Here is a 25,595-nt window from a genome sequence, read left to right on the forward strand (position 1 = left end):
CTTGAGTTGTAACCACCATAAAATTGATTTTCTTTTTCTGTTACTGAGGGACTAGAATAAGTTGGGTTAAAGGACTCTTGCCTGTTGATCTACTCACTTGAGGCCAACCAGTTTTTATCCATTATAAATTAATGCTATATAAAATTTTTTATTTATAAGCACCAGCAAAAATGCCTAGGTTGATCAGCCCATGATATTTATCAGGCAGCTGGGAAAAACCATTTCAAATTAATGAATTTGCCTGCCATTTATTCTTAAGTCTGTGAGTTAAATATCAGTTGAAATCTCTGAGTGTATTGTGATCAGAAGTGTTGTTGCACAAAATTATTGTCTGAGTTGATTCCTGTTGTAAAATATATAATCTGTGAAATGCAACCCAGATTTTTTATCTTTATGAACTGTCTTGTATTCAGTGCAAAACTAGATGAATAAACATACTAACAATCAGGTTACTAGTCTACAAAGTAAATAGAGAAAAGAAAACCTATTGATTTTTAGCTTCAGTTATCACTATAAACTGTGGAAAATTCTGAAAGAGATGGGAATACCAGACCACCTGACCTGCCTCTTGAGAAACCTGTATGCAACTCAGGAAGCAACAGTTAGAACTGGACATGGAACAACAGACTGGTTCCAAATAGGAAAAGGAGTACGTCAAAGCTGTATATTGTCACCCTGCTTATTTAACTTCTATGCGGAGTACATCATGAGAAACGCTGGGCTGGAAGAGGCACAAGCTGGAATCAAGATTGCCGGGAGAAATATCTATAACCTCAGATATGCAGACGACACCACCCTTATGGCAGAAAGTGAAGAGGAACTAAAAAGCCTCTTGATGAAAGTGAAAGAGGAGAGTGAAAAAGTTGGCTTAAAGCTCAACATTCAGAAAACGAAGACCATGGCAAATAGATGGGGAAACAGTGGAAACAGTGTCAGACTTTAATTTTTGGGCTCCAAAATCACTGCAGATGGTGATTGCAGCCAGGAAATTAAAAGACACTTACTCCTGGGAAAGAAAGTCATGACCAACCTAGACAGCATATTAAAAAGCAGAGACATTACTTTGCCAACAAAGGTCCATCTAGTCAAGGCTATGGTTTTTCCAGTGGTCATGTATGGATGTGAGAGTTGGACTGTGAAGAAACCTGAGCGCCAAAGAATTGATGCTTTTGAACTGTGGTGTTGGAGAGGACTCTTGAGAGTCCCTTGGACTGCAAGGAGATCCAATCAGTCCATCCTAAAGGAGATCAGTCCTAGGTGTTCATTGGAAGGATTGATGCTGAAGCTGAAACTCCAATACCTTGGCCACCTCATGTGAAGAGTTGACTCATTGGAAAAGACCCTGATACTGGGAGGGATTAGGGGCAGGAGGAGAAGGGGATGACAGAGGATGAGATGGCTGGATGGCATCACCAACTTGATGGACATGAGTTTGGGTAGGCTCCGGGAGTTGGTGATGGACAGGGAGGCCTGGTGTGCTGTAATTCATGGGGTCACAAAGAGTCGGACACGACTGAGTGACTGAACTGAACTGAAACTTTATTCTCTCTATTCTCTTCAGATTTGGAATTCAATGACTGGGGAACTAGTGCGTATCTATGATGAGCACTCAGAGCAAGTCAATTGCTGCCACTTCACCAACAACAGTAGTCACCTTCTCTTAGCCACTGGTTCAAATGACTACTTCCTTAAAGTAAGTGTGAATGAGAATCATGTAAATAAATTTGATAGATACATCAGAACATCTCCTTTGATTTTTGCTTTTCATATATTGTGTTAATCAAGGATCTTTTGGTTATAGGGATAGAAACTTTCATGTTAGCTCAAGCAACAACAGCAAAAAGGATATTACTGGGTCTTGAAACTGGAAAGTTTGAAAGGAGCCTGTTGTCAGGCATAGCTGATTCCAGATGCCTAACCTACATTCTCAGGCTCTTAAACTCCTCCTCCATCTCTGGATCCTGTTTCCCTTTGTGTTGATTCAGGCATATTCTGTCTGTGTGGCGGGAAATATGGACATCCGTAGCTCCAAGTGTGCATGGTTACTACAGCTCATAATCACAGAGTAAGGGCCCGTAGTTTTCCCATAGAGAAAACTGTGTTGTACAATAGATCCTTGTAGCTTATTTTATACGTGATAGTTTGTACCTCTTAATCCCCTGCCACTATCTTGCCTTCCCTTCTTTCTCCCCACTGGTAACCACTAGCTTGTTCTCTGTATCTGTAGTCTGTTTCTTTTTTGTTATATTCACTAGTTTGTTGTATTTTTTACACATATAAGTGATATCATACAGTATTTGTCTTTCTCTGACTTAATTAAAATTAATCCTTCTCAAGATGAAAAATTGTTTGGGATAGATATACAACAAATAATCTGTGAATAACTTTTGACATTTCCTTTTAAAATTTTGTAGGATAAGGAAGTTCGTATTTCCTTTTTTTAAATAATAGACAAAATTCTCTAAGATGTGGGAAGTGGTTATTGGTTGGTCAACCATTTTAATTAAGGACAAGTTTTACTTTAAAACCTGTCATTCCCACCTGCATTTCCATGAGGTCTGTCAGAACTTACTTCTTGTGCTTTTTGAACTGAGAGAAGTCAATGAAAAGATGTAAATCTGAAGTTGCCCCCGTGTAACTTGTGTTATCTACAGATTTGGGTTTATCAAGACTGGGATTAAAGGAGCCCAAAATGGAGATGGACATAAAGATCAGGACTTAACCTCATTTACTGATGATTCCCAAAGGATTTTTACCAAAATTAATTTTGGGAGATAAAGGATATCTCCTTCTTTGTTTAACCTAGATAGCATAAATCACCAGAAATGACTGTTACCTTTTGTTTACATTTTTTATACGTTTCAAACATACCCCAAAGGAGAAAGAATAATCATGAACCCCGTGGTGTCCATTGCTAGCTCCAACAATTATCAGCATTTTGCCAATCATATTTTATTCCCCTACCACCTCCCTTTTTTTTTTTTTTTTTTTTTGACTAAGCATTTTATAGTAAATCCCATCATTTCACTCAGAATGATGGGGTGTATACTTTGGCATGTATCTCTCAGGTATAAAACATAAATAGCATGTCATTATCATACCTAGCATAATAAACAATTTCATAGTATACTTGGTCCATATTCATTTTTTCTTGTTAGTCTCAAAACATCTTTCTACCATAGATTTGGGCTCCCCAAGGTGGTGCTAGTGGTAAAGAATCTGCCTTCCAGTGCTGGAGATGTAAGAGATGTAGGTTCTGGAGAAGGAGATGGCAACCTACTCCAGTCAGAATCCAGACTTCAAGTGGCATTTGGTTGATAGGTCTGTTAAGATACTTTGATTCTATAAACGTTCTTCTTCCTGCTACCTCTTGTTTTATGCCACTGATTTGTTAGAGAAATTGAGTCAGTTTTCCTGTGGAATGTCCCACATTCTGGATTTGGTTGACTGCTTCCAGGAAGGGTTATTTAACTTGCTGTTCTGATCCATTATGTTTGCTGTCAGATGAATCTGTATCTATCTTTACAGTCTTGGTATTTTTGAATCATTGTTTAGAGTGTTAATAGATTTTAGCCTAGTTAGTAGACTGAAGGTTTGTATCGGGAAATCTTAGCAATGACCGTTTATAGAGTTGGATAACTTAGCATCTCAAAAAATTACAAATAAAATGTAATTTATTTTACATATCACTTATTATAGAGCTGAATAAAAAAAAATTCAAACTGCTTTGTTTAAAATAAGCGTTGGCTAGTTTAGTGCTCAGATGAAAGCCTAAGTAAGTCTTCAAGTCCCTTCGATTTAGGTGCTGATCTAAGGGCCGCCTCATTACTTGTTAATCCCATGCTCACCTTTATGTTTGACACCTTGGTCAATCTGAATTGAAGATATTCCTATAACTGGAAAAGCTTAATTGGGAGGGAAGGAAGAACTTTACATGATTTCTAATTTTTCCCCATTCAGTGGTAATTTTTCAGTTATCTTTTTATGTTTCTCAAATAGCTCTGGGATCTGAATCAAGAAGAATGTCGAAATACCATGTTTGGCCATACAAATTCAGTCAGTCACTGCAGATTTTCACCAGATGATCAGGTTTTGGCCAGTTGTTCAGCTGATGGAACATTAAAGGTATGCTTTTGTTCATTGTTAAAGTGGATTTTGCATAACTGTATTATCTTATACTTGGGTTATGGAAATAGATTTCTGTTTTCCCATTGCTACAGAAAGCTTCTTCCTTTACCATCCAGGAGCATTTTGAATGTAACTGTAATTCCTTGTCATAATGATTGTTTATTAATGGTTTACTACCCTATGCTTTAAAGTTCATATAATTGAAATTCTTTGGTTTTTTTAGAAATGCATTTGTTTATTAATATTTATTTTTGGCTGTGTTGGGTCTTTGTCGCTCGTCGGACTTTTCTCTAGTTTTGGCAAGTGGAGGCTACTCTCTAGTTGGGGTGTGTGGGCTTCTCGTTGCAGTGGCTTCTCTTCTTTTCTTCGAGCATGGTTTCTAGGGCATGGGGAATAAAGTGGTTGCAGCTCTTGGACTCTAGAGCACAGGCTCAGTAGTTGTGGCACATGGGTTTAGTTGCTCCACAGCATGTGGGATCTTCCAGGATCAAGGATTAAACCCTCATCTCCTGCATTGGTAGGTGGATTCTTTACCACTGAGCCACCAGGGAAGCCCAAGTTCTTTAATTTTTAAGCATTATATTTAATTTATGATTTGTAAAACCTTTTGAGCTCTATGGTATCAAGTTTGTAAAGTTCTTGCTTTTATTTATCATTTACTTATTCTGCTTTTTATGTTCCTATATTCCTGTTCTTGAGAAATCATGGGGGGAAAAGTCAGAGCTAGGGGTAAAAAAATGTATTCAGCCTCCTGAAATTTATAGTGTTTAAAAAAACAGTTTTTTAAATCTCCACCTTCTCAATAAGATCCTAGTGTCACTTTTTTTTTTTTTTTTTGCCATTTCCTGTCTCTGCTGTTATTCTGGTCTTCCTTTCGTGTTGGATCCAGTCCTTCTTTGACTTCCTCATCTCTCTTCCTCATCTCCCTCCCATGCTCTAGTGTTTGCTCTGGTTCATGGTGTCAGACACTCATGTCTCATAGCAACCTTCTACCGTATATTTCCATCTCTCTTTATCCCCATACATAGCTGCTAGATGAACTCTCTACCTCTGTTTTCATCTTGCCTTTTTTAGCTGGAACATGAAAGTACCAAGTTTTAAATTTTATAAACCCAGGCTCATCAGACACACCTCTAAGGCTCTTCACCCTCATCATTCTTATCTCTGTTCCTATTCAATATTTTAATTGTCACTTCTGGGCAAGATAATTTTGGGTGCTTATTTCAACTACTGTCCCTATATATGTGTTTCATAAGTCTTTTTTGGAATTTTTTTTTTTTTGCCTCCAATTCACTTGTCTAAGTTTTTGATGACCCTCAACTTTATAAATTTAAACAGTAAATGCAAAGCCTTCTTCAGAAAGTGTTCTCTTATAACATCCATCCATCTGGTTGTGAGAATATATATACATATCTATCTACCTGTATCTGTATGTATAGATGGAAACTGCTTGATCTTCTGATTTCCACTTGTAAATTAAAAAAAAGATTTATTTTTAAAAAATTTTGGCTGTGTCTGGTCTTCACTGCTGCATGGGCTTTTTCTCTAGCTGTGTTGAGTGGGGGCTACTCTCTAGTTGCAGTGTGCAGGCTTCTCATTGCTGTGGCTTCTCTTGTTGGAGAGCATGGGCTCTAGGCATACAGGCTTCAGTAATTGCGGCACATGGGCTCAGTAGTCGTGGCTCCCAGGATCTAGAGCATAGGCTTAGCTGCTCTGTGGCATGTGGGATCTTCCTGGACTAGGGATTGAACCCATGTCTCCTGCATTGGCAGGGGGATTCTTTACCACTGAGCCACCAGGGGAGCCCTCTGCTTATAAATTTGTTGTATGGTTCAGTTCAGTAATTTTTCATGTGTCTTCTGTTTCTTTGATAAGGTTAAATATAGGTTTATGACCTGCAGAGACCTTGGCATCTTGTTGTAACTCTGAAGTTCATTGTACACAGTTGTATTCAAAACATGTGCTCAGTAAATTTTCTTGGCATGTACCTCTTCCAGGGAAATACTTGAACCCACCAGGTTCTGTTTGGCTTGTTAGAATCTCTAGAGATTTGTTAATGCTGCCAGGTGACTTTTAAGTTACAGCAAGCTAAACTCTCTTGATGCTCATCCTTTGGTTGAATCTTTAACCTCTCTTTGTTGACTGAGGATATCTCATTTTTGTATAGATTAGTTCAGGGGATCTAGGGATTTTCTGGGTAGAACATTACTTTATAGAGTTTCCTAGCATTTAGTAGATGTTGGGAGCATTCTTAGAACATTCAGGTAAATGGATTTGGCCTCTGTGACATGTTCTCTGTAAATACCAAATATCTGTGTTTTCTTTGGGATGATCCGTGTCAGAGGAGGTTTTTCAGAGGTCTGGTGAAGGCAACGTTGTTCTGAAAGATTCTTTCAGTCCTATAAGTTTTTGATTTTTACTTAGAGAATGAGTTCAGAAAGCATTTTATATCTCAAGGCAGGTTCTCCTTTTATCTCCATTGCTAATTCTAAGTTCTGGGAAGATTCCATTATTATTAGGTTACTTAATGTTGAAGAAAGTTGTGAAACCAGGCCATTGATCTGTTTAACAATTTCAATTGGTACAATTCAACTAGGCCTTCTTTGCTGCCAAGTAATAGTTTGTTCCTTGAATTAAATTCACCATTGTGCCTGTTCCAAACCTTTTTTGTTGTTCTTAAGCCCCCAACCCTGTCACTATATCTCTTTCATTCTATGGAGATAACTTTACCTCATACCTATTCAGAAGGTTGACACCACCCAAGAGCTACCCGTCATGAGCTCCCTCAGAAATTGCCATAAAAAACTCTACATGCGACACGCTAAGATGCTTCAGTTGTGTCTGACTCTTTGTGACCCTGTGGACCATAGCCTGCCAGGCTCCTCTGTCCATAGGAATCTCCAGGCCAAAATACTGGAGTGGGTTGGAGTGCCATGGAATACTGGAGTGCCATGCCCTCCTTCAGGGGACCTTCCCCATCCCAGGGATCGAACCTGTGTCTCTTATGTCTTTTGCTTTGGCAGGAGGGTTCTTTACCTCTAGTGCCACCTGGGAAGTAAACGGCTCTACTGCGCTTCTTTTCTCCCATCTCCATGCTCAGGAAGTCCTCTACTTGTGCCTACTGTTTCTTTTTCCCTTCTTCCTCTGACACCTTGCCCCATTGGTTATTTCTGTATTGCATTTTCAGTTTTTCTTTTCTTTTGAACCCCTTTCTACAGTTTACAGATGTTCTTGGGCCTTCCTAAGCATTATAAAACCAAAAAAGTGAAAACCCTTTGATTCTTCCTTGATTGTGTTATCCTCTGAAACATTCAGTTTTTCTTTCTGACTAGACCTTTAAATCACCTCCACTTGCCTCCACTTCCTATCTACTTGTTCACTGCTTAACCCTTTTTCAGCCTGGTCTGTCTTCTACGTATTCCCTTGAAGAGTAAAATCCAGTTTTATTTCATTTTCATTCTTTTTGATGTAAAATCTAATGCTCTTTGGAAGAGTGTGGGATCCAGTATTTTTCTTTATCCAATTTTTATTCTTTCCCATGTTATCACACTCCTGTTGACCACCTGTGTTTCCTTTTTGAAACTCCTCATTTGGCATCGATGTTTTCTTCTTTCTTCTCCTGTCTTTCTTGCTGTGTTGTGCTTAGTTGCTCAGTTGTGTCTGACTCTTTGTGACCCTGTGGACTGTAGCCTGCCGGGCTCCTCTGTCCATGTGGCTTCTCCAGGCAAGAATGCTGGAGTGGGTTACTATGCCCTCCTCCAGGGGATCTTTCCAACCCAGGGATCAAACCCAGGTCTCCTACATTGCAGGCGGATCCTTTACCGTCAGAGCCACCAGGGAAGCCTGTCTCTCTTACCCCTTCTTTAACTTTTCCCTTCCCATTAAAATATGGCCGTTCCTCAAGCATCTAGTCTTGACTACCACCTCCATCACCTTTTTTCTGTTCCATGTCAGCCAGTCTCATGGCTTTATCTCCTCTCTCATGTGAGTGTGTTTCACACGTGTTCTGTCCATCCCTCGTTTCTCTTACGTGCTTATGTCCTGCATTTTTAACTGCTCATTTGCTGTCACTTAGATAAAACACTGTACCTCAAACTCACTGTGCTCCAAACTGAACTCTTCATTTTTTTTTTCCCCACACTGACCTACTTTTTATGGTTCCTGTATGTTTTCATGGTTTTGATTAGATCATTGTTCAGGATTTACATCATCCTGACTGATCACAGTTGGGCCATGTAGTATATGACAATTTTTTTTCCCCCTCCTTTCTCATACAGTACTTTGTTCTCTTTGGGATTAAATGTGTTCCACAGTTAACAGTGTCATTCTGTGTTTTCATTTGCTAATTTTTTTTAATGTGCATATCACTCATCCATCTTCAAGCTATCCCTTGTCTAAGTTGCTCTTAAATAATTCAGTTTTTTGATTTGACATTTTCTCTTCTTAGAAATAACTTTCTTGGAGGCATCTGTCTTGTTCCATTGTGACTGGTGATACTATTTATCCCCAGTGTTCAGCTGCCATCCTGGGATCTCCTTTTGCTATCATCCTGGGATCCTCCTGCTTTTCTCTTGAGTTGAAACCCTTGTTTCCTGAATTTATTGGTTTAGTCTCACTGTGGTGGAAAATCTCCCCTAACTTTCTAAGAAAGCATCTGAGAGGAAATTTTTGAGACCATATCTGTCTAAAAGTGCCTTTATTCTAGCTTCATATTTAATTGATACTTTTGATTGCATATAGAAGGAAATAATTTTCTTATTAGAATTTTGGAGACATTGTTCCCTTGTCTTTGAACTCCCGAAGTTTCACTTGAGATGTTTGAAGACATTCTGATTCATATGTGATTTATTTTCCTGGTCTCGAAACTTTTAAGATCTTTATAAAATTCCCAGTGTGTCTCTTTTTAGAACTTTCATGACAGTATGCCTTGGTGTGGGTTTGTCTTTGTTTATTGTTCTTGGCACTTGGTAGCCTCTTTCAATCTGGAAATTCATGTCCTTCAGTGCTGGAGGTTTTCTTTAATCATTTGACTTATTCTCATCTAGTTTCTTTTTCTAGAATGTCTGTTTGGGATGTTTTCTTATTTTTCTCCCCTCATCCATTCGTCCTACTTCTTGGAAAATTTATTTAGCTTTGTTTTAATCTCCTATTTTGTTTTAAATTTCTGCTATCATATTTTTAAGTGTACCCATTCTTTTTTTGTTTTTAAATGATGATTAATGTTTTAAGAGAGTACTCAAAATATGCCTAGAGAGAAAAAGTCTCTTTACTCCTGTTTCATGTGGGTTTGGGGAGAGTATGGAGGTGAATATTTGTATTCTATCTGCAGAACCCTGTTTTGTTTCACTAACGCTATTGTCTCTTCTCACCTGTGCTTGAAACATGGGAATAATCTGTCTTTTCTCTTAAAATGTATTTACTGATTATTTATTAAGTATTTACTATGTGGCAGATTCTGTACTAGATGTTTGGTTTTTAGACACTTTAGAGAAAGAGTATATTTCCTGGCCTGAAGTTGTTCAGGGTCTAGTGAGGAGAAAACCAAGTCATAGACAAACCATGAAGATGATGAAAGTATGTGTCAGGGGGCTCAGAGCAGGCAGGGTTCTGTGCGGGAGCATGTAGACCCTTGCTGCTGCTCCTATACTGCCCTGTCCTCCCTTTGCCTTATCTCTGCTTCCCTATTTTGTACCTTCATTTATGCTGACCCCTTAGCCTAAACTCCTGGGTATCATTTTGGTATGGAAATTGTGTCCATCTTAAGTTGGTATAGCCCCTGGTGGCTCAGACGGTAAAGCGTCTGACTACAGTGCAGGAGACCTGGGTTCAGTCCCTGGGTTGGGAAGATCTCCTGGAGAAGGCAATGGCAACCCACTCCAGTATTCTTGCCTGGAAAATCCCATGGAAGGAGGAGCTTGGTAGGCTGCAGTCCATGGGGTCGCAAAGAGTCAGACATTACTGAGCGACTTCACTTTCTTTCTATTTTTTAAGTTGGTGTAGAGGCTGATCTTCAGGCAGGAGAGTGAGGAGGTAAAAAGTGTTTCCCCAAGCCCACAGGTTTGGTAAAGCATTTCCACTGTGTTGTGTGTTTCCCTTTCAAATGACTCATGTGACATATCTTGTGGTTTTATTTTTTTTAAAGGGGAGCATGTTTTTTAAAAGTCATCATTGAATTTGTTACAGTATTGCTTCTGTTTTATGTTTTGGTTTTTTGGCCCCAGGGCAGGTAGGTCTTAGCTCCCCAACCAGGGATTGTATCCATACCCCCTGTATTGGAAGGGGAAGTCTTAAACCACTGGACTGCCAGGAAAGTCCTGTTAGTCATTTATGTCCTTGTCTTACCTCCTTTACTGCCTCTAAACTCCTTGAGAGTAGTGTCTGTATCCGATTCATTTATATAATCTCAAAGTGACTCACATCATGTGAGCAAGATGATAAACCTTTACCGTGTCCCTTCAGATTGAATTAAGACTTCTCGAAACTCAAAAGAAAAACATTTTAAAAGTCTTCAGGGACAGGATTCTGATTTCATTGGTGAGTATCAAATGTGATTGTGGAACACAGAGCGCTAGCAGCAGGGGGACAGACATTACTGCACCCTGGGTGAGAACTGCTATGTTTGTGGCAGCTTTCCCACAGAGCTATTAAGCCAGTGTTGTTGGCTGGTTTGCACTGATACAGTGACGTGCTGTAAGCAGACATCCTGCAAAATGATGCTGGATAACAACATTTCAAGGTCAATGTCTTGTAAAGCTTTTATTTTCCAAAACGATGGAGAACTGTAAAATTATTTCTTGCTCCAAATGGCTCTGTAATCATCCAAGTGTTTTATAGTGTATCATGTTGATAAACGTGTGTTTTTCAGGCCCCGATGATAAACTGTTTCAAAATGTGAGTTTTATTTAGAAATTGCCGTTTAAACCACACAAGGGCCAGGGTGCATGTGGGCCCTGGATACAGGGCAATGACTAGCTCAGAATGAAATTCAGGTGTTTATTTGGTCCCTCGACATGTGGAATTTCATCACTCCTTGGATAGGAGCTAAAGTCAGGCCCACATGTAAAAGATGTAGTGAAATCGGGTTGTATTAGTTTTTTTTTCTTCCTTAAATCAAGGCAGTGATTGCTTTTGTTTTTCGTGTTAAGAGGGAAACCGTGTGATTTCTCATATAATCTGGCTGATGTGACTGAAGCTTCTGGCACTGGAGTTTAGATTTTCTCTCTTGAGTGTCAGGAAGGGCTAACAATACTTCAGAAGTCTCTTTGGGTTCATCCAGTTTATCTGAAGTTATTGCATGGGGAAAGGTTTTGGGTTTGGCTGTATTTCTAGTGTATATAATCTTTAAACTTGAGAGATTTAAACGTGTGTGCTCAGTCACTTGGTTGTGTCTAACTCTTTGTGACCCCATGGACTGGAGCCCACCAGGCTCCTCTGTCTGTGGGATTTCCCAGGCAAGCATACTGGAGTGGGTTGCCATTTCCTTTTCCAGGGGATTTTCCTGATCCAGGGATCAAACTTGTATCTACTCTGTCTTTGGCAGTGCAGGCAGATTCTATACCCACTGAGTCATTGGGGAAGCTTGTGTCTGGCCAGTCAAATCTGGTTTTACTCTCGGAGCTGTGCTTTGGAAGCTGAGTTGAAGCCTGAGGAACAGCTTTTTTGTTTGTTTGTTTTGTTTTAAATCCTTGTCCTCGACCAACGCTAGGTCTGTGTATGGCAGCCATTATCATTCGACGAAGCTGGGACACTGCACAGGCCAAGGGGAGTGAAGATGGATTAAAAAGTAGTTAAAAGTAATTTTTTGGCTGCGTCGGGTCTTCGTTGCAGTCCAAAGGCCTTCTCTAGTTACGGAGAGTGGGGGGCTCCTCTTTGATGTGTGTCGGCTTCTCATTGAAGTGGCTTCTATTGTTGCTGGAGCACAGGCTCTAGGGCACTTGGGCTTCCGTAGTGGTGACTTGTGGGCTCTAGAGCACAGGCTCAATATTTGTGCACAGGCTTAGTTGCTCCACAGCATGTGGAATTTTGCAGACCAGGGATCAAACCCATGTCCCCTGCATTGGAAGGTGGATTGTTAACCACTGGACCACCAGGAAGGTCCAAGATCTTTTTTGAAGCCCTTTGTTTTTCGGGCTGCTCAGGTGGCTTTGCTAGTAAGTGAGGTTAGGTCTTTTGTCTCCCACTCCCCAGGATCCGGTTATTTTAGAGACCCCTTTAGCCCCACCAAGTGCACAAGACTGCTTCCTTTCAGCATAGCTTTGTTTTGTATTTTCAGGGACTTCCTTATATCTCTGGATGCTCTGCTAGATTGTAGCTCAGCTTGGACTGGGTCCTGTGTGTCGCGTGCATGCTGTGCATACAGTAGACTGTGAGGCATGCCTCATGGCTGGCACAGCAGAGGGCAGCAGTGGCAAGTCGTGAGTCACACCTTCCTTCTTTCTTATGCGCTCATCCTGCTGTCAGCACCTAATCTTTGGCCTCCTCCACACCATGCAAGGCTCTTTTAACATTTTATATAGTTTTACATTCTTTTTTGGAGTGCTTTTATTTTTTTTTCTTTTTAGGAAGGTGATGAATGAAGCTGGAATACTTAATTTAAAAGCCTTATAAAAAGTTATGCATAATGAAAAATAATTCATTAAGTGAATTTGAATATTTTGTGTGACATTTAATCCAGGTGGGATTCTAGAGGTGTGACTTGAGATCAAAACAAATTTAAAACATTTTTTTTATTTTTGAAATTTGAAGCTTTGGGATGTGAAATCTGCAAATGAGAGGAAAAGCATTAATGTGAAGCAGTTCTTCCTGAATTCAGAGGAGCCTCAGGAGGATCTGGAAGTGATAGTGAAATGCTGTTCGTGGTCTGCTGATGGTGCTCAGATAATGGTGGCCGCGAAAAATAAAGTCTTTGTAAGTACTGGTATTTTAAAAAGCCAAATTTAGTCTAACTTAAAGAAAGTTGAAACACCTATTGATTGTTGCATTTTACACTGTTTACTGAGATAAAGTATAGCTGAATGTTTTTGGGGCAGATGCTCTAACCTCCTGTAATTCTTAGAACTATGCTTCAGGGAGTGTCCATAGGCCTTGTGAGAAAAGGTCTCCATGGTCAAACAGGTTTGGAAATGTTACGCATTACTTTCCCTATTAGAGGTACTTTCCCCCCTTTAGTGTATACTAATGTATAATATCTATGGCCTCTAGAAGTCCTACAATAAAGAAACAATTTATGTTGTTTACAACCAGTGTATCTCAAATTGGTCTAAAACATAGATGGAATGCTGGCTGCATCACTCAGCCCACTTCCCCCCACAATTTACCAGTACATTGGTTTAGGTGACTTTCAGAGTACTTTCTTAGCCTTAAAATATTATGATTTGGTGACTGATAGAAATACTTATCAACAACTGAAGTTTGTGATATTTCTATGAAGTAAATGAGGAAGATATGCAAAAGAAGGTAAATGCCTAGGAAATGCCTTCTTTTTTCAGTTCTTGTAACAGTTTACATTTGTAGTATTCAGAGTGCTCTTATATAGAATTTCTCTTGATACAACTACCCAAAGGACACAGCACATTGCAGTAGCCCTCTGGTAGTAATGTGTCCAAAGTTACACTGTGGTTTGGAGACCTAGGTCTTCCGATTTAGGGCCCAATGTCATTATATTCTGATGGTCATTTTAAAAACTTAATGAGCGATATTCGATTACAGTTTTATTTCATTTTCAGCTTTATTGAGGTATGATTGACAAAATTGTAAAATATTTAAAGTGTATATAACATGATGATTTGATACATTGTGAGGGCTTCCCTGGTGGCTCTGTGGTGAAGAATCTGCCTGCCAATGCAGCAGACCCAGGAGACCTAGGTTCAATTCCTGGGTTGGGAAGATCCCCTGGAGAAAGAAATGGCAACCCGCTCTAGTATTCTTGCCTGGAAAATCCCATAGATAAGAGGAACCTGGTAGGCTACCGTCCTTGGGGTTGCAAAAGAGTTGGGTGTTACTTAGCGACTAAATAACAACATACATCGTGAAGGGATTACTCTTGTTGAGTTAATTAACATATTGTCACCTGGCATATTTGTCTCCTTTTCTTCCTCCCTCCCTTCCTTTAAGATGTTAACATTTTACTCTCTTTTACAGTGCAATATCACCCATAGTCACCATGTTATACATTAGATCCACAGACCTTATTTATCTTGTAACTAAAAGTTTGTATCCTCTTGTCAGCCTTTCCCTATTTCTCCCACCCAAGAGATTCCAGTTTTAATGAACACAATTGAAGCATACATATAGTTGTATAAAAACTAACGGAGGGACTATTTATTATTATTGATCTAGTAGTTATGACCCTTGGATCTTGGTTGCTTATAGGTTTTTACCCCTTTAGCAGGAAACCAAAGAGAAATATATCCTTTGTCTTAAGTTTGTTAAAGTCTATAAACGCAGAAAGGAACCCTGCATTTGCAAGATGTGAAGATTTGTAAAATTTGCCATTTTAGCTATTTTAAAATACACAATTCAGTGGCATTCATTATATTCACAATGTTGCATATGCATCTATCACCATTTTTCCAAAACTTTTTTCATCAAACAGAAACACTGTAACCAATAAGTAGTAACTCCCTCTTCAGCCCCTGGTAACCTCTAAACTATGAATTTACCTTTTCTAGATATTTCATATAAGTGGAGTCATATAGGTCTTTTTGTGTCTGGCTCATTTCATTTAGCATAACATATCAGGGTTCATTCATGTTGTGCTGCTGCTGCTGCTAAGTCGCTTCAGTCATGCCCGACTCTGTGCGACCCCATAGACGGCAGCCCACCAGGCTCCCCCATCCCTGGGATTCTCCAGGCAAGAATGCTGGAGTGGGTTGCCATGTAGCATGTGTTAGAACTTCATTTCTTTTTATGACTGAATAGTAATCTTATATGGATATGCCATATTTTGTTTATCCATTTATTTCTTGTTGGTTTTCACCTTTTGGTTATTATGAATGAATGCCACAAGAACACTGGTGTACAAGTATGTGTGTGAGCCCTGCTTTCAGTTCTTCTGTATATATGTCTAGGAGCAGAATTTCTGGGTCATATGGTAATTCTGGGCTTTCGATGAACCACCAGACTTTTCCATAGTGGCTGTATCATTTTCTGTTCCCACTAGTAGTGTACAAGGATTCCAATTTCTTCACATCCTTGCTAACACTTGCTTTTTTCCATTCTAAAAAAATTATAACTATCATATTAGGTGTGAAGTGGCACCACATTATAGTTTGGTTTACATTCCCCTAATGACTGATGGTGTTGAGTAAAATTTGAACATTAAAAGATAGCTGTTCTAGTGAAAGAGGAAAATAATTTTATATTGTGTGAAATGCTTTTCTGTTTTAAAAATCTGTAGGCCAGCTCTGTATTTTACTGTGGTAAAACAAAGCTCTCCCCTGAGATCATCCTTAACCACACATAGATTCCAGTTTCTTACTCTTGGTCTCTCTATTATTTTCCTGTCTTTCTTTTGAACTCTTTTGTGTTATTAGCCCACTCCTGTTAATATGTCTTTTTCTTACCCAATAATTGGGACAACTGCCTGTTCTGTACTTGAAAAATTTCCTTTACAACTCTCAGCCACTAGTTCTTTTTTAAAAATTTATTAATTTTTTAATTGAAGGATAATTGCTTTACAGAATTTTGTTGTTTTCTGTCAAACCTCAACATGAATCAGCCATTGGGTATACATATATCCCCTCCCTGTTGAACCTCCCTTCCTATCCTACCCCTCTATAGCCACTAATTCTTAAGAACAGCTTGTCCTGGGAAGCATTTTAAGTATGAGTTCCTGTCCTTTACTGTCGGCCCCTGATGCTGTGCCGCTTGCTACCTCTGTATGTTCACAGGGCTGTGCATTCACAAAACATTTTCACGGCACCCACTGGAAATTCTTTCTTTCCTTCCTGAAGACTGTGCCTTGGTCTTAAATCATTATATGGTATATTGGTATAAACATTTTTATCATTTGGCAAAAACTTTGGAAGAGTATGTGTGCACACGTGCTAAGTCACTTCAGTTATGTCCAACTCTTTGCAACCCTAAGGACCCACCAGGCTCCTCTGTCCATGGGATTCTTCAGACAAGAATACTGGAGTGGGCAGCCATGCCCTCCTCCAGGGGGACCTTCCCTACCCAAGGATCGAACCATGTTTCTCCTGCATTGGCAGATGGGTTCTTTACCCACTAGTGCCACATTCAGCATTTAAAAATCTTTCAGAAATTGAAATGAATTTTAAATTACTCAAATTTGAATAGCTTTTTTTTTTGGTTCAAAAATGGGAAAATGACTGATAATGGAGTAATTTGGGCTCTGAAAAGAAATAGAAATGATTGAACTATTTCATTTTAGCAAGCCTCTGCTCTGTATTATTTTTATCATCTTCATTTATGAGCATGCATTTTCCTCTTTGAATAAATAAGCGTTAGGAAGAACTGTTCTGTATATTAATTTGGCTAGTCCATTTGTATATTCACAAAGGTTTTATTTCTCCCTAAGCTTGCTTGAGAGATCATCTATGATAAGTTTTCTTTATAAGAAACAGATTTCAATATAAGCACTATTTAAAAACTATATATATTAATTTATATGTTTTTTATGACTTAATTATGTCAATTATTAGTAGTTGTTTTTTCTTTAGGACTTGTACTCTATGTTTGAAACGAGAGGGTATTCTTTTGGAAATAAATTTAGTTTCACTTTGGGTATAGCAGATATTTAAAAATATCTTACTTTTATAGACATCTCTCCGTTTTATGTTGACAGCTTTTTGACATTCACACCAGTGGCCTGTTGGCAGAAATCCACATGGGCCATCATAGCACTGTCCAGTACTGTGACTTCTCCCCCCACAACCATTTGGCAGTGGTGGCTTTGTCCCAGTACTGTGTGGAGGTGAGTAGTTGAATTTACTCTGTGAAGTCTGGGTCTCCAGAGGTACAAGAATGTCAAAGAATGGGTTGCTTAAACCATTGACTGCTGAGAATGTTTGCTTGAGAAATCATGAGTGTTTTCTTCATAGCATAATGGCCTCTAGCTTTAGGATATTAAGCCACATTGACAGCTTCAATATTTTAGCAGTGTTTTGAAGACTTGGCTTGACAGTATGACAGAGAATGACAGGCAGTATCATTCACTAAGCATTTACTGAATGGTCAGTATGTGCCAAGGTCTGGGGAAAACAGTGGAATGACCACTGGTTTCCTAAGCAGGAACATGGCATCTCTTAAATGTGGGCATAGACTCTTCTGTAAAAGAGATGATAAGTGAGTCCAGTTCAAATTTCTTAGATCACTGAGAAAGGTAAGATGGAAGTTAAATTTAAAATTGGTTAATCTAGGATTTTCATTGCTAAGTACTAATGAATAAAATGACTTCTCATTTATATTTATAATTTTGCCCTTAACTTAATAGATTTTATTGTACTTAGTGTCTGTACCTAGAAGAATTCTACTCAGATGAGCTGCTAATATTAATTTTTTCAAAAGCCGTGAGTTTCCTGATTTTTTTTCCTCCAAAGATAGTTTTTCCAAGCTTTGTTACTACTCATTCCTTAAGTGACTCTTACCACCAAGTAATGGAAGCCCTTGTGCTTGCAGCATAAGAAGATAGATATGGGCCTTTATTTGGAAAACAGGAAAGTTCATTTGGTTCACAGGCTCCCTTCGAAGGAAGCTTGACTATGGCAAGCATTTCTTTAGTGTTCCGTGCCTGTTCCAGCGATTTTTAGTGGGTTTTCCAACCTTGCCCTAATACATGAAGGTGTGGCTGGAGAGTGGCTGAGCTGTAGTTCTTCAGCATGCAGATACAGATTAAGATGGGAGTGAGTGGATGAGCTCTATAAGTTCTTCCTAATTCTGTGTACAGCAGTGCAGCTAACACTGAAGACCTTCCCAGTGAGAATCTTCCCCTTGAGTGTGAATGGGCTCCAGTCCCATTTGCAGCGGTGGTTAGGAGTAGGTGCTGTGAGCTGTGTTCTCTTCAGCAGAGACTTTGAATCGAAAGATTCAGAGCTACTAGGAGCTCTTGCACCTTACCTGTAGATCCTCAAGGTAGGTGTGATTGGAAGTTTCCTCTTCCTGGATATTAGGAGTGAAGGAGCAACTCTTCTTTTACCCTTTCCATCACTTCTAAAATCCTTACCCTCTGTTTTTCTTAAAAAATCTCCAAGGAGCATTGTCTTCCTTTTTTTAAAGGTAGGCACTTACTTGGTTTTGGAGGCTGTGAACAACAGAAATGATGAGAGAGAGCAAGAAGGGAAGAGAGGAAGGATTTTCAAGTGAGATTTTTCAGTTGTGGAACCCTTTTCATTTCTGGCCTTTAGCTCTGTATGTCTCAGCGTGGACTGAAGATAAGGCAGAGAAAATTTCCTGTAACTAATTTATAATTATAGAACTCACTGATTGAAAACCACTGGGCATGTGATGAAGTACTTGTTTTGCCCATGCTAGTTCTAAAATCATAAAGTAGGGGCTGTAATTCAGAGTGTAATGAGAGGAACTCAGGCACATATGGTACTTCATTAGACTGGAATATATTTGAGTAATTTGCAGCAAAACTCAGGACAAAATGCAGCCAGGCTAGAGACGGACATTGACAATTTGTAACAAGCATGAATAACAGGAGACAAGTATTCCTGTACAACTAGTACATTCATTTGTTGTAGGGTTTTACAGTCATTTGAAATGAAGATTAGATAACAGAGGAGAATAGTCAGAATATGAAACCCATTTAATGCTCATCCTGTTATTTTTTAGATTGATTTTTAAAAATATGTAAAATGTTTATATGATTCCAAATCAGAGCTTTATAAGTTTTATTCAGGGAGGTCTGACTTTCATCCCTAACCCTTCCACTCTGGTCCCCACCTTCTGAAGGTAACCAATTTTGTCTTAGCATCCTGATGTTTCTTTTTGCATGTATAAGCAGTATCTATATGTATAATATAGCCATATATGTCCAGCTATTATATATGTCACACTGTATCTAATACTATGCTCACGTTTATTTTTCATCTCATTTAGTATAGTTTGCATATATATAGTATTTATAAATATATATATACACACTTCTTCAAAAACGTATATACTGTTCTTTGCAACATATGCCATAGACTAGTCATTGTCAGAGTGTTTTTCTCATACTTTTTTTAACGGTTGCATATTGTCCCATTTTGTGACTAATGAGGTTTATTTAGTTCCCTGGTGATGGTCATTTGGGATTTTTGCTGTTAAAAACGATTGACGCAGTGAATAATCCACACAAGTTATTTTGTATTTTTGCTAATGTATTTTTGGGCTATAGTCATAGAGGTGAAATTGCTGGATCATTCTTGCTGTTTTTAATATGCTTGATATATTAAAAATACTTATTAATGTGATTTCCTATATATTGTGTTTATTCTGTAGTTGTGGAGTATGGACTCAGGTTTAAAAGTAGCTGATTGCAGAGGACATTTAAGTTGGGTCCACTGTGTGATGTTTTCTCCTGATGGATCATCATTTTTGACATCTTCTGATGACCAGACAGTCAGGGTGAGAAATATTGAGATTTTCATTTTAAACATTTAATGATGGTAAGCTTAATCTCCTACAAATTGAGAAATTGATGGGCACTATTGGGGGGAAGTAAAACAGAAACTGCTGGATTCACATTTATCCTTGAGAAGTGCTGGTATATGGACTGTAGCAGTCACATTCATTCAGTACATGTACATTGAGTGTTACCATGGCCCAGGTGCTGGAAAAATCCAATGATAAAACTGCACTTTGGTTAATTTAAATATATTTCATCAGAATAACTTTTGACTCCCTACCTTAAATTCCCACATCCAATTACTTGCCAATATTATTAGATTCTTTTACTGCTCCTTTCCCTGGGTCCTGGTGCGCACAAGGTTTTGTTTGTGCCCTCTGAGCATCTCTGGCAGGTATGAGGTTTGAATGGATTCTACTTTTTAATTTTCTATCATTTATTTCTACTTTTCCATTTCAAGTTTAGGTACTCATTACCTGTTGTCTTTCTTATATTAATCTCTTTGCAAGTCTTTTTTTTCTTGGTTTTCTGCATACTGCTTGTGAGATATTTTCCTTATGTACAATGCGGACGTGTCATTTTTGCTCAAAAAGATAGTGACTGCCTTGCCTACCATTTGGAGTTAATAAATTACTCTTAAAATTCTCTATGGTTAAGGCTATTCTATACCAGTCTGTCTTCTGATTTATTCCTTCAAGTAACCTACACTGGACTGCTCACATTTCCCTAGACACCTTGTGCTTCCCTGCTTCTGTGTTTCTTACGTTTGGAATACCCTACTTCCCTGTATCTCTCAGTGTTGAAATCCTAAGAATCCTACGAGTCCCCTCAAGCTTTCAGTAAAGCCTTTCCTAGTATTCTGATCAGAGGACTGTCTTTTCTCCTTCAGTGCCATGTAACTTTGTGTCATTTTCTCATGGTACTTATCAAATTCTGCCTTGATAAGAATTTCACCTCCTCACCTCTGATGTGTCACTACCCCTCCAACTTGTTCACACATTTTAAATTAGGCTCTTGAGCCTGGAGACCCTGGTCTGTCCAAGTAGCATCTTATGCAATATCTTGTACAAATTGTAGTTAAAATTCATTTAGTATTTACTGTATGCCAGACATTGGGCAAAGTACTGTGAATGTGTTAATTTGCTGATTCTCACAACAGTCCTTTTTGCAGCTGAGGAAGCAGTCACAGAAAGGTTAAGTCAGTGCTATTTACAGTGTAATAAGTCTCAATAAGCTTGAGCCAGAATGTAAATCAGCACTGCTTCCTTCATTAAGAAAGTCTTATTTTAAAAAATCAGCTGTATCATAAGCATACTGTTAACAGTGTGTTTAGTGATAGAGTTGATTCTCTTTCTGGTTCAGGCTCCTTATCTTGCTATCAGACAATTTGAGAAATAGCAGACTCTTATCTTTGAATAACACAGGATTAAGTAATATACCCAAAGTCACAACTTTCAGTAGAACTAGAATTCACACTAACGCATTTTGATTCTAGCAGCCATTGCTCTTAATAACGACTGCTTCTTACTATTCTTGTTAATAAGGTGGAGCTAGTGGTAAAGAGCCTGCCTGCCAGTGCAGGAGACGTAAGAGACGTGGGTTTGATCTCTGGGTCAGGAAGATCCCTTGGAGGAGGAGTTGGCAGTCCACTCCAGTGTTATTGCCTGGAGGATCCCATGGACAGAGGAGCCTGGTGAGCTATAGTCCATAGGGTCACAAAGAGTTGGATGTGACTGAGGCATCTTAGCATGCACTGTTGTTTAGTCACTCATTGGTATCTGCCTCTTTTGTGACCCCATGGGCTGTAGCCCAGCCAGGCTCCTCTGTTCATGGGATTTTCCAGGCAAGAATACTGGAGTAGGTTGCCATTTCCTCCTCTAGGGGATCTTCCCAACCCAGGGATCAAACCTGTGTCTTCTGCATTGGCAGATGGATTCTATACCTACTTCTTCCTATTGAATGCAGGGAAGCCCTGCTTCTTACCAGAAAAGAGCCACCAGGAAAGCCCTACTTATGCAATTAATAAATATTTACTGTTGAATTATAATCTAATTGAAAATTTTCTAGCATTGGAGCGTGAAGTATGGTTGTATACGGTTTTAAGACTAAGACTGTCTTTACGTTATTTCAGAGAATGCAGTGATCCTACTGTATTCTTTTTAAATCTCTTAATCAGCTCTGGGAGACAAAGAAAGTATGTAAGAACTCTGCTACAGTGTTAAAGCAAGAAATAGATGTTGTGTTTCAAGAAAATGAAGTGACGGTTCTTGCAGTTGACAATATAAGACGTCTGCAAGTGAGTATTTTTTAGAAAACAGTTGGAAAAATTGTTTTGATCAAACTCTGAATTCAAAATGGACTTGATCAGGCATAATTGTCTAGTATCTAAGAAATGCTCAGTAGATGTCAGTTGAATAAATATATAGGTTTTGAGCTTAGGCTCAGATAATGCTAGTATTTAAAATTAAACCTTGCTTTACCACACTCCTCCTTTTGTTAACTGGAAGGCAGGGAGCAGGAACATGCAAGAAAATGAGACAAAATATTGGAGTGGAACTGGAGTGGAGAGAGAAACAGAATAGAGAAGAGGAGAGGGGAGTGGAGGGAGCAGGCACATGGAAGGTGTGAGAGCTGGCAAGCTTGAGGGAGACTGGCGGGGGAGGCCAGAGCTTAAGTTCTGGAGCTGCAGAGCTCAGCTGGAAGTAGTAGAGGGAACAGTGACTGTTCACTCAGGAGACCCAGGTACAAGTTCAAGCTTTATCGTCAGCTAGTTCTGTGATGTTGAGTGAATTGCATCACTTCTCAGAGGCTCACTTTCTTCACCTAGAAGGTCCTTTTCATTTAAAAAAATCTGTAAGCTGGTTTATAAGGGTCATGTTGGAGTCCAAATACAGGAAGCAGAGATCTGGGAATAAATTGTCTACGGCATGTGGTAATTTCTCCTTGTCTGCTGTGAGGGTCAGAATCCAGCAGTGAGACACCTCTTAAATATAGCTTGTTCTGTATTTTACAAGTATTATTGTTGTCCTTAATGTGTTTATGAGGAACACCTCATGTCCTGTATTTCTGGTATGAATTGAAATGTGGAGTTAAACGTGGTTTCCTCATTACTGGTTTTTAGCAGACTGATTGTTCCAGTTGCGGTTTTTTCCTACTACAGTTTTCTTGTCAAGTTCAATACTTGTATTACCTTTTTAAAATTTGTATAACCTTTCTTTAGCAGTAATCGTAACTGTAAGACTTAAAGAAGTCATCTGACTATTAAAAGTATCATTTTATTATGTCATTGGTTGTGGAAGAGTTTAGAGAATAAACTGACCAGTAATCATTCCATTTAAGTGAACATGCAGTTTTTTAGTCACTACTTAAAAGAATATGAAAACTGATTTTTGAGGGAAAGATATTCGCCTTTTAATAGTTCAGTCTTCATTTTGAATGCCTAAGAGAACATGCTGGATAAAATATTGTAAAGAAAAAGCTACTTTGATTGATTGATCCTATAATCTTTGTCCCTGAAACAAAGGTGATTGCTTATTTCATATTGAAAAATAATTCAGGACTTTTAGGTTGTAATGCTTAGTTAGATTTATCCGACAGTTGACTTAAGCTTGAGAAATATTTTCCCAGGCCACATGTTTTAGTTGAATGATAGGCATTTTTATTAGTGGGATTTTAAAAAATAATCTTTAGTTTTGGTACAGATTATGAAATGTGATGCTCTTAGTTTATACCTTACAAGTCCAGCCACCCAAGTTGTGCTAATGGGTTCTTCTCCAGTGCCTCCTTCTCCCAAAAGAAAGAGGAGAAAAAAAAATCTTACTATGCAGTGTCTGGTGAAGAATTTGGAGGATGTAAAACCCAATTTAATTTTAATTTGTCTTTTTATATAATGTCTGTCTCAGTCCTGTTTCACCAAACTCCTTGAAAAATGAGAAGTGTATTTTAACAAACGATAGCACTATTAAAATGGGCTCTGTGAAGAAACGGGAAAGAGTGTGTGGAGCTAGCTGTGAGATTACAAATCAGGCAGATGTGTCTCAGGTGGCCGGCACAGCAGCTGCTTTTTAAACCTTTTAAAGCTCATTTTATTTTATGAAAATGTATATGAACCACAAAAGTAAAATGAAATGAAAGTGTGAAGTGCTAAATGCAGCTGCTGAGAATAGAATAGGGCTTTGTTGTTCCCCTGGGAGCTCTTGTTGGTTATTTTCTGTTTTATTTTTCCAGTTTATTTTCTGTTTTATTTTCCAATCTCTGTTCTAAAGAACAAAAATGGCTCTTACAGTCTAATACCTGATTGTGCCTTATTTTTCATTAGCTCATTAATGGAAACACAGGTCAGATTGATTACCTAACTGAAGCTCAAGTGAGTTGCTGTTGTTTAAGTCCACATCTTCAGTACCTTGCATTCGGAGCTGAAGATGGAGCCATTCAGGTATTCAGTTCTCGTCTGCAGAAGCATTCTGAGCAGTATAGTTTTTATTTAAAATTAAGTAGACACCTGGCTTTGTAGACTTACATAGTAAATAAATCTTTCTATGGTATATTAGTCATTCCTCTGTTAGATTAAAAATAATCTTAGAATCCTATGGTTGTATATTTTTCATATTGCTTTTATTGCTCTGTCTCATACTTTTTGTGTTTTTGTGTTCTTTATTCACTGCCCAATTGTCTTGCTGTTCTTGAATTATATTAAACATTCTCAGAGATTTAGTTATGCAAAGAGCATTTTTTTCTCTTCTTAGAAGCTCAGCCATATAGGGGTGTAAGTTGTTTCCATGTTGGTTCTGATCAGGTTTGTCAAGAATTTCAGTGTTGGTACCTTATATTTACTCACCTCACCAATCTTTGCTGTCCTGCTTTTGGTACTAGAAGTATACCTGTTTATCACTTGAAATCCTTAATTTATCAAATAAGATTAAATAAATAAAAATCAGGTTGAAGGAAAAAGGATAGTATAATGGAAATCATTTTGGGAAAAAAGTGATTTCATCACGAGTGAAATTCATCACAGAAGCATATTTTGTCTAGCTACGTAATGGTTCAGAGAACATGGTGGTTTTTCTCACTTTTTCTCACCTAGCTTTTTGGAATTATTTCTTAATTTGTTAATTATCGCACTAGCCACATTTATTTTACATTGGCTTCATTGTGATAAGGAATTATACAAATACTCTCCAGTTCCATTTGCCCCACAAAGAGGAGACTGTATATATACTTATATTTTTTGAGTTTTTTCCCCTTCCAGCTTTACTGAGATACAATTAACATACAGCATTCTGGTGGCTCAGTGGTAAAGAGTCTGCCTGCCAATGTAGAAGACATGGGTTCCATCCCTGGGTTGGGAAAACCCCCTGGAGAAGGAAATAGCAGCGCACTCCAGTATTCTTACCTGGGAAATCCCATGGACAGAGGAGCTTGGCAGATTACAGTCCATGGGATCGAACAAGAGTCAGACACTACCTAGTGACTAAATAGCAACACGGTGTATGTTATTTTAAGCTGTATAGCATAATTATTTGACTTACATTGTGAAATGGTCATCACAATAAGTTTAGTGAACATCTGCCATCTCATGTACTTACCGAATTAAAGAAATAGAAAATTATTTTTCCTTTTTGATGAGAACTATTAGGATTTACTTTCAGCAACTTTCAGTTATAATATACAGCACTGTTAATCACATTTATTATGTTGTACATTATATCCCTTGTACTTATTTAGGGCTTATCTGCTTTTTTGATGTGAATTTGACAGCCTTTTTGACATAGTCATTAGGTTTTGAGTTATGTTCTACTTTTCTTAATCTCTGCATTTGTCGTATTAATCTTTAGCCTTTTTAAGTCTCTGTAGTGTACTGCCTTCCAGCCCATTCATACCCTCTTTTCCT

At 38.5% G+C, this 25,595-nt stretch overlaps 1 protein-coding gene across 4 annotated transcripts in view; it reads left to right on the plus strand.

The window, feature by feature from the left end:
• APAF1 (apoptotic peptidase activating factor 1) overlaps positions 1-25,595 on the plus strand; it is a 77,341-nt gene that overhangs the window by 30,118 nt on the left and 21,628 nt on the right. For 2 of the 4 annotated variants that reach the window (XM_068971239.1, XM_068971241.1), the window contains exons 14-20: positions 1,562-1,693; positions 4,000-4,125; positions 12,874-13,035; positions 16,937-17,065; positions 19,579-19,704; positions 21,882-22,001; positions 24,024-24,140. In XM_068971239.1, the coding sequence (XP_068827340.1) occupies positions 1,562-1,693; positions 4,000-4,125; positions 12,874-13,035; positions 16,937-17,065; positions 19,579-19,704; positions 21,882-22,001; positions 24,024-24,140 (912 nt within the window). The remainder of the gene's footprint in view (positions 1-1,561; positions 1,694-3,999; positions 4,126-12,873; positions 13,036-16,936; positions 17,066-19,578; positions 19,705-21,881; positions 22,002-24,023; positions 24,141-25,595) is intronic. The other 2 variants (XM_068971242.1, XM_068971243.1) reach the window with 1 other exon arrangement.

The sequence above is a fragment of the Capricornis sumatraensis genome, chromosome 4 (assembly GCF_032405125.1).
Source record: "Capricornis sumatraensis isolate serow.1 chromosome 4, serow.2, whole genome shotgun sequence".
In the NCBI taxonomy this organism is placed as follows: Eukaryota; Metazoa; Chordata; class Mammalia; order Artiodactyla; family Bovidae; genus Capricornis; species Capricornis sumatraensis.